Source organism: Epinephelus moara, chromosome 16 (genome assembly GCF_006386435.1).
Source record: "Epinephelus moara isolate mb chromosome 16, YSFRI_EMoa_1.0, whole genome shotgun sequence".
NCBI classification, from domain to species: Eukaryota; Metazoa; Chordata; class Actinopteri; order Perciformes; family Serranidae; genus Epinephelus; species Epinephelus moara.
Window position 1 is genome coordinate 45,381,982 of NC_065521.1, and position 7,490 is coordinate 45,389,471.

At 44.9% G+C, this 7,490-nt stretch overlaps 1 protein-coding gene across 1 annotated transcript in view; it reads left to right on the forward strand.

Moving 5' to 3' along the window:
- Window positions 1-7,490, forward strand: part of grm6a (glutamate receptor, metabotropic 6a) — a 32,284-nt gene that overhangs the window by 13,471 nt on the left and 11,323 nt on the right. Inside the window, exons 4-7 of the mRNA XM_050065020.1 lie at window positions 1,947-2,082; window positions 2,195-2,349; window positions 2,964-3,104; window positions 3,206-3,406. Of these exons, the coding sequence (XP_049920977.1) occupies window positions 1,947-2,082; window positions 2,195-2,349; window positions 2,964-3,104; window positions 3,206-3,406 (633 nt within the window). The remainder of the gene's footprint in view (window positions 1-1,946; window positions 2,083-2,194; window positions 2,350-2,963; window positions 3,105-3,205; window positions 3,407-7,490) is intronic.

The window sequence follows — 7,490 nt, forward strand, 5'->3', positions numbered from 1 at the left end:
GAGTGTTTCTGACACTTTCACAAGAAACTTCAGGGAGTTTTCTTTCTGGCAAGACCTCATGCATGCATGTAGTCAGAGCGGTTCAGAAGCTACAGTCATTTTAATTTGGGTATGTCATCTTCGAAGCACCCTTACTTTGTCTCTTTAATGCACCACTGCACTTTTGAATGGCTCCTTCTACTTAAAAAAAAACCTCCCAGACAGTTCAGTTGCTTACTCGAAAGTAATCTGCACCTTGAGTCAAATGGAATTAAAATATCACCGAAGTACTTCAAGTTTGAGCTACACCTACGAGCTGAGCCAACAGGTGCAGCTAATCAGACTTATGTCAGCAGGAAATCGCATTGTCGAAGGCGGCACAGCACTATTTTGGAGTGAACAAAACGTCACAGACCCGTGGATGAAACTAAGTCCTATGTGTGATTCTTCCTAGAAAACTCTGCTAGCTGCTAGGCTAATTTATACAATGTAAAATGGCATAGGTTTGTGCTAATAACGCTAGCATGTTGTATTTGTGGGGAAAATGTGTCCAGATAAAGACAAGTGTTTGTCTGTGAATGCTGCGAGTTATAGTGAAGCTGATTTGTGTACTTGTGTTTGAAATGATCTCTGTTACGCCATGTTTAATGTGTGTTTAATGTGTGTTTAATGTGTGTTTTGAATCAACTAAACTTTACAGCACTTCACAGAAACCCTGTCGCCGACTACTATTTTGAGGGTGTAACTGCAGAGTGACACAGACACAACACTGCACAAGTATATCATATATTAAGGGGACATCCTCAGGTTGACATGTTGTGACCAGTTATATGTCGTACCGTTAGGGGGGAACAATAGTTTGACACATACAGGACCTTTACGAATCAGAGAAAGACAGTAAACTGGAACGGAAAAGTGCAAATGCTGTCACATTAACCACAGATCACTGGACAGTGAATGACTTCAAACACTTCAAACTTCTACGGTTCTGAAATGCAAAATACTGGAATTCAGCGATTAATCATGATTGAAAATAATAATCATATATAATAATCAAAATATTGTCTGTGGGACAGATGTAAACCTTTCTAAAGCTCTGCACTAAAATGATCAACCTCTCTTCAATATTTACCTCAGACTGATATTTACAGAACAAAGGCTGTGATTGGTTGTTCCTCATCACATGACATGTGGTGCACGTTGCTGTATTCCAAAAGTTGAACGTTGGATTTCCTGGAAAATAGGGAGCTTGGGCGTCACATTTCAGTCTGTTTCATGTATTTATGTGAGGAAGGGTACAGTCTCCTCATCATGTTTTCAGCTCCTCATGTTCATCATCATTTATTCACTCAGTCTCTTTCTGCTTTTATCCACAAAGCTTCTGTCACACCTCCCACAGGAAACAGTTCATACACTGCGGCACCCCAAAATGTAACCATGTCTGAAAATGTCATCATATTTACATTCAGCCTCATTAAAAATGTAATAAAACCCAATAATGCTATAACTCTACCAATAATAAAGTAAAATGTCCTCACTGATATCATAATAACATTTTTACAGATGATGTAATACCTTTTGTAATAATGTAAAAAAGTATGCTTTTTTTCTGGAAATGTAAAGTTTGGAAGTAAACAACATTTGTAATTCTGTCAGTGTCACGTCAGCCTCCTGAAAACATTCAGAACTGATTTAAAGTTTTAAAATGTCAACTTTAGGTTTTAGGTAGAATTTAAAATTTACAACAGATGGCAGGTGGTGTGTTGTTATCAGGCAAATGTTCATTACACTTAAATCCCTTTCCACTCCCAGAGTGCATCTGAGATCAGACACCATCAAAAACTCACAACAGCTGGAAAAGATGGCGAACATTACACTGTCTCCCTCCCTCACGCTGATTCTGTCTGTCTCTCTGTGTACCTGTCTATTTGTCTGTCTGTCTGTCTGTCTGTCTGTCTGTCTGTCAGGTGGGGTGTGTATTGCTCAGTCGGTAAAGATTCCTCGCGAGCCAACAGCCGGAGAATTTGACAAGATCATCAAACGTCTGATGGAGACGAGTAACGCCAGAGGAGTGATCATCTTCGCCAACGAAGATGACATCAAGTAAAATCACAAACAACATCAGTTCATATAAACAACAACAAAACAAACCGATCACGTTCACAAACTGTGGTCACATGACTCCACTCTGACCACTCCCCTGTCCTCCTGGTAGGCGTGTCCTCGAGGCGGCAAAGCGTGCTAATATGACCGGTCACTTCTTGTTTGTGGGGTCGGACAGCTGGGGAGCAAAGAGCTCACCAATCGCAGAGCTGGAGGACGTCGCCGAGGGCGCCGTGACCATTCTGCCCAAACGGGCTTCAATAGACGGTAAAAATAAAAACCATTACCATCACACTTACATAACAACATACAAAACATAACATGACGTAACATAACATGACATGACATGACATGACATGACATGACATGACATGACATGACAAGACAAGACATGGCATAACATACATAACATACATGACATGACATGACATGACATGACACACGGCATACCATACAAAACATATAACATAACATATGTGACATGACATGACATTAACATGGCATAACATACATAACATACATGACATGACATAACCTGACATAAGATAACATAACGTACAAAACAACATAACGTGATATAACATAGCATAACATCTGTCACATGACATGACATTAACATGGCATAACATAAATGACATGACATGGCATCACATACATGACATACATGGCATGACATGACATAACCTGACATAAGATAACATAACATACATAACATGATATAACATAACATACATGACATGACATGACGTAATATAACATGACATGACATAACAAACATAACATAGCATGCATAACTTAATATAAGTTACATAACATTTGTGTGTGTGTGTGTGTGTGTGTGTGCGTGTGTGTGTGTGTGTGTATGTATGTGTGTTGAACAGGCTTCGATCAGTACTTCATGTCTCGTTCCCTGGAGAACAACCGCAGGAACATCTGGTTCAATGAGTTCTGGGAGGACGACTTCAGGTGTAAACTGACCCGACCTGGGATCAAACTGGACCCTGACAAGAAGAAATGTACAGGTACGCACAACTGAGGGGGTGGGGTCTACCTGGTGGTGAAACACCTTTCAATCAACACAAACAGCCCCCCATGTCATGTGACCATGTGTCTGTCCCTACAGGTGAGGAGAGGATTGGCCGGGACTCATCCTACGAGCAGGAGGGGAAGGTTCAGTTTGTGATCGATGCAGTTTACGCCGTCGCTTATGCTCTACACAGCATGCACCTGGATCTGTGTCCCAGCAGCCCTGGAGTCTGCAGCAACATGGACCCTGTGGAGGGACGCCTGTTTCTCGACTACATCAGAGCTGTCAACTTCAACGGTAAGAACACACACTGAAAATATAAATCTCCATCAAAGCAACATTACAACATCAGATCTGCAGCACCTCACCTGGAAGACAGACTGGACCTCACCTGTGAGCATCTGGCAGCCAGAGTTACTGCAGAAGGTGGACTCATACCAACTAGATATAGTTGGACTTGGCTCTACACACAGAACCAGGTCTGGACTCTTTGCTGGAACTGCTGTATTCAGAGAACCAGATGGTTCTTTGTTTGAAGGGAAACATCTGACTGAGGCCTTAAACTCAATCCAGAGGACTGTCTCTTGCACCTTAAGGAAGGCTGGGGACCTGCATTCACACAGTTGTGGTTACATGTTGTGAAAGCCCTTCAGAACCTGCTGGTGAAAGCTGGCGGTGAAGGAGGCCATGAAGCTGATGAAGTCTTTTCAGGCTGATTGGCCCAGAGGACTCCTGAAGCAGCATTTGTAGGCCAGATGGATTGCAGCTTCTGTGGTTGCCAAAGTGATGTAGGAGTTCAGGGACAAGGACTTTTGTTGGTGTCAAGGTTTTAGTTGAAAGTCTTGGCTCCATCAGATGACTGGCTCCATCATTCCCCAGGCTGTAGGGAGCAGGGAGGAGAACTGATGATTGGGGCTAACTCGGGAAATAGCTCTTTTAGGAACTCCTAAACCTGACTAATGCATCCTCCATGGAAGGAGTAGATCTGGAAGTCTTGTGGAAAGCCTTACCTTTATCCCTGGCAGAGGATTCTGAATTAGTATGAGGCTCTGCGGTAACAAGGCACCAGGTTTGTATGAGATTCAGCATGAGATGTTGAAGGCTCTGGACACTGCGGGTCTGTCTAGGTTGATTCTTCAAAGTCTCGTGGAGGTTCCCAGGTAGTCAAAATGACCTGGCCCAGCATCAGCCCAAACTCAGCATGCCAGATTAAATTAGCTGGGCCACATCCAGTTGCCCAACTCGGCTGAGACTTGGCATAAATGACACCCCAGAATCTGGCAAAATGAGCTGGCCCAATTCCAACGGCCGACACTGCCATTACTGGGCCGTTATCAAAAATGACCTGGCCCAGTATTGGCCTGAACTCGGCATGCCGGATGAAATTAGCTAGGCCACATCGCGTTGTCCAACTCAGCTGACACTCGGCATGAATGACGCCCCAGAATTGGGCCAAATCAGCTGGCCAAACGCATGTGGTTACATTTGGCTAACGTACACATGTGGCTGAGTTTAGGTAACAAGAGCACGTGGTTGGGTTTAGGAAAAAAGAACAGGGTTTGGCTTTACAATCTTACAGGAAGTGAACACCAGCCTCCTGGGTGAGAGTCCGGGGTTGTTGGACCCATCCACCACCCCTCCCCCCGTCCTACTTGGACTTTCACCCCCTTAACTCATACTGTTGGCCTGCCACATTTCCCCTGATGCCACTGGGTACCATTACACGATAACAGCGACCGGCGGGTATCATGCTGACATTAAAGTACAGCTTTTTTTGTCAGTGTCTGACACTGGAAGTCACTGCCTATGTGCTGGTGCTTGACGAATTTGGAGTGAGACTAGGTTGGCTAGGTACCCCAACAGAGGGGTGATGAAAAATGGAGACTTTCTGTCAGTACATCCACAACTTTTCACAATGGAAATGGAAAAATAACCTTTCTAATGAATACTGAACTGAACTGAACTGAACTGAACTGGACTGGACTGGACTGGACTGGACTGGACTGGACTGGACTGGACTGGACTGAACTGGACTGGACTGCTCGGTGGAGACAAAGCTTTAGCGTCTAATCAGTGGTGTAGTTGACCTCCTGTTGTAGTGTGACATAGATGTGCTCCTTTACTCCTCTTTCAAACATCTGTCTTCTCTGTCTAACATGAGGACACTGAATATCCTGTCCATCAGATGGAGCTGACCTAAGGAGTTACTGGAGGACCGACTGACCTGATGACTGAGTCTTCAGTCAGTTTGAAGTCCACCATGACAGAAAGAAACTGTTTTCAGAGCAGCACAACAAACTGCAGCAGCTTCATTCTGTGAGACATCAAATCCATATTTTATAAAGGTGAGAAGCTGCAGCAGCTGGAAGACTGAGAGGATTTCATCTCTAAGAGCCGGAGCTGCACGCCATGAAACCGGTCTGTCTGACTGCCTGTCTCCCTCTCCTCATGAATCTTCATCTTCTCTGTCATCTGAATATTTAATCTGTTCACCAGAAGTGTGTTCTCACTGAGGAGGTTGACGAACTCCATGTTTGGTTCAAAGAGATCAGAAGATTAGACAGAAACCAGAACAGGGACACAGAGGCTGATACCTGCTGACCTCAGGTGACCCCTGAGGGAACCAATTTTAAGTTAATAAAGTGCTGGTCAGATCATCTGAAGGCCCTGACACATCAAGCTCCGCAACGTTGGCCCTTGTCTACCTCCATTGTCTTTTTTTTTTTTTTGGTCAATTCAGCATGTTGAATCTGTGTCAGCAATGGTGGAGCCAGTTGGTGAATAAAATCCCTCTGATTGTCAGTTCAGCTCAGCGCACAAGAAGAGAAACGTCAGTGAGTTGAGTAAACAAAGCGTTTAAGTCCAGAGGGAGTGAGACCAAAACAAACTTGTTCCATCAGGACAGATTATTTTTCTCTTTAACAGAAACATTTCCTGATGGTTTGTGTTATTGTTCACTGGCGCACGGTATATATGCTCAGATTGTGTTGTTAATGTGCTAACTGGCTAACTAGCATCAAGACGCTCTTCCTGTTTCCCTTTTTGAATGATGTTTACAAACGACTGCCATCTGCTGCTGTGGAGAGTTATTTCCTCTCGGCAGGAGCAGAATGTACGTGCTGGTTGATCATCAGCTGTAGTCTCTGCAGTGTGCTCATGTGCATGTCACGCATGTGGTAGGAACCCAATTGCAGGATCAAAGGCAGATCAGACAGTTTGTAATGATCTTTAATATATCGCTTGTCAAACACAGAAGGAGCGGGCAGGTGAAACAACAGTGAGAGTGAGTATCATGGCTCAGAACCTTCCAAGACACAGGTTAAGTCCAAAGTACTTGATGTGGCACGCCAAAGCAGAGCTGGTGAGTCAGTGGCTTCTGCTGGATGCACACAAACAGCAAACAGTTCAAACGTGTGCAGTGGTACCGTGACGGAGAAGACGGGAGGTGATGTCAGGTGAGCAGAGGGTCTGATTCTAGATGAACACATGTGACTGAAGCTAACACACCTTTGAGGAGCCTGCTGTAGGTAGGTCAGACTTGGTGAGGAGTCGAGGAGCCAGCGGTGGCAATTAGTGGATCCTGCAGCGTGGACACAGAGGCAGAATGTGCAGCCACACAGCGAGGTATTCCACAGCACAGGAAATCACATGCAGCAGAACAGGTAAACTCATAACGTAGAGCTGACTGGTAGTCCCTCTACTCAGCCACAGGAAACGGATGAACACAAATCGTGAAGGCGGAAACAGAGCTCTTGGTCAGGGACATAAGGCTGAGTGGTTTACCAGGGAGCAGACGAAGCAGGAGAGCCGAGAGACAGGTGAGGTCGGCAACAAGGAAGCAGACCAGGAGCACACGCTTAAAAGTCTTGCATTGAATGACAAAGAACAAAGAGAGTCTGTGAAGCTGGGGTCTTTATAGTGGCAGGAGGTAATGAGGCACAGGTGAGCAGACTTGGCTTGATGAGGTGGGTGTGGTCGACTAACAAGAGCAGAAGATGTGTGGACAGATGATTTGCTGGCAGGTAAGTGTGGTGGAGAGGCGAGATGAGTGGAAGTTTACTTGGTGAGCTGAAAGGGATAGTGCACCCAAAAATGAAAATTCAGCCATTATCTACTCACCCATATGCCGATGGAGGCTCAGGTAAAGTTTTAGAGTCCTCACATCCCTTGAAGAGATCGGCGGGGGGAGCGGCAAGCACACCTAATGGCTGACGGCGCCCCAGACTACCGTCCAAGAACACAAAATTGAAACCACAAAATATCTCCATACTGCTCATCTGTAGTGATCCAAGTGTGCTGCAGCCCCGACATAAAAAGTTGTTTCGAAAAACGTCATTTGAACTCTGTTTTTAGCCTCACTGTAGCCTGTAGCTCTGACTGC